Raw genomic sequence first — 1572 nt, forward strand, 5'->3', positions numbered from 1 at the left:
CGGGGTGGGGTAGAGGAGATTCATCCTCTTCTCTACCCACCCCGTCGGTTGGTTCTTCAAAGATTTTAAATTCCCAAAATGTTCCCCAAGGGCAAGCCTGGCTCCGGGGGAGAGGGGGGGAGGGGCAATCCTCGGTACTGACCATACAGGGTGTTGGTGGAGGCCAGCTCCTTAGCGGCCTGCCCAACGGTGCACCCGAGGTCGTGGAAGGCCACGCAGCTCGGGGTGGTGCGTTTCCCCGTCTCGAAGTCCGAGATGATCTCTGCCTTGCGGCCCCGGAACACCCCCACCACGGAGTAGGTGGTCCCGAGGTCGATCCCGACAGCCGGGATGGCGACGACCTCGTTGGCGCCGCTGTCCGCCATGTCGCATACACTGTTGTGTGAGAAGTTACAGAATTGCCGTAAAATTTGGGTCAGAGAGAGCCCCACCCCCCCAACCACCACAATAAATACAACTGAAACCTACTGCCGCATATTTAATTTGTCACCATTCGCAAGTGGCTGATCCAGTAAGGATCACGTTACGAAGGACAAACACTTTTCGAAGGGGCTACCTTTTCTACCAAACAACTGCGCTTTTGTTGAGACTTGACCAAAAATGAACCTACTGTCTCGAAGTTTGGCCGTTTAAAGCCGAAAATTTAATGAAGGCGAGCTTGAAACACTTTTGAAGATATCGGCAAGGGACAAATAAGAAGAAAGCAGAAATACAATAGTACCACAGCCGCGAATAGAAACTTGTCGAAGGGAATACACTTACCGAAACCCTAACCTCACTGGATAGGCTATGTAGCTGGGCGTCGCGTTGCAGATCTCGTCTGTCTCTCGGGCGTCCGCTGTCGTTGCTGGCTGCCGCTGCTCGCTGCTTCGGTTGTTGTTGTTGTTGTTGTTGTTGTTGTTGTTTTGGGCCTCTCGGCTGGCTCGGTCTCTCTCGTTCTCGCTGCGCCGTGGCGGCAGTAGCGAAGGGGGCAGTCGTGTCTCCGGTGTCTCCCGCTCCCCCTGCGCTACCGCTTTATCAGTCCGGTCCCGACTCGCCTGCAGCACGCGCGCACGGTCTCCTGTCCGCGAACCGCCTGCCTCGCGACGAGCTGCAGACGCTGCTGGAAGCAGCACAGATATGGACGAACGGCGACATGGGGGCTTCCAGGTGCCCCGGTCATCCTGGTCGCACCGGCGCGGGCGATGGCGCAGCCGCTGGATGCCCAACAAGGTCAACAGGTCGCCTCGGCAGCAGTTCGGAGTGTACGCCACCCACGCTCAGCACGGCAGGTCGGGGAGGACGCCGCTGGACATCAGGCGCCGGTCGCTGTCGCTGTCGCCTGGACGGGGAGGTAGAGGTGAGAGCCGTTCCTTGGGGGACTAAAGCATTCCGGTAAAGCTGAAATGCAGAAGAATGCAGGAAACAAGTAAACGGAAGTTCCATGTAAAAGCATAGTGAATTCCGTTTTCTGCTTCCTCGCATTCTTCTGCATTTTGGCTTTGCCGGAATGCTTTCTTGCCCGCGATGCAATGAGTTCGGCCCTGCGTCTTTGCGTTCATGATGACACTCACTCACTCCCCCTGCCGAGTC

General features: G+C 56.9%; 2 protein-coding genes across 5 annotated transcripts in view; one reads left to right on the forward strand and one right to left on the reverse strand.

The window, feature by feature from the left end:
* Positions 1-31: 31 nt before the first annotated feature.
* Positions 32-874, reverse strand: LOC113216849 (heat shock 70 kDa protein cognate 1-like). The gene is made up of 2 exons (XM_052271840.1): positions 763-874; positions 32-375 (listed from the first exon to the last, which is right to left on the reverse strand). The coding sequence occupies exon 2, from the start codon at positions 363-365 to the stop codon at positions 66-68; it is 300 nt and encodes a 99-aa protein (XP_052127800.1). The 5' UTR covers positions 366-375; positions 763-874; the 3' UTR covers positions 32-65.
* A 106-nt stretch (positions 875-980) lies between these two features.
* The window catches only part of LOC113209974 (uncharacterized), a 16542-nt gene continuing 15950 nt past the window's right edge, over positions 981-1572 (forward strand). For 2 of the 4 annotated variants that reach the window (XM_052271828.1, XM_052271829.1), the window contains exon 1: positions 981-1339. In XM_052271828.1, the coding sequence (XP_052127788.1) occupies positions 1120-1339 (220 nt within the window). In that variant the 5' untranslated portion in view covers positions 981-1119. The remainder of the gene's footprint in view (positions 1340-1572) is intronic. The other 2 variants (XM_052271827.1, XM_052271830.1) reach the window with 1 other exon arrangement.

Source organism: Frankliniella occidentalis, unplaced genomic scaffold (assembly GCF_000697945.3).
Source record: "Frankliniella occidentalis isolate FOCC.00 unplaced genomic scaffold, Focc_3.1 Scaffold176, whole genome shotgun sequence".
Lineage (NCBI taxonomy): Eukaryota > Metazoa > Arthropoda > Insecta > Thysanoptera > Thripidae > Frankliniella > Frankliniella occidentalis.

Bases quoted from the DNA above. Each gene is read 5' to 3' on its own strand.
- LOC113216849 (XM_052271840.1), bottom strand. From the start codon at position 365: ATGGCGGACAGCGGCGCCAACGAGGTCGTCGCCATCCCGGCTGTCGGG.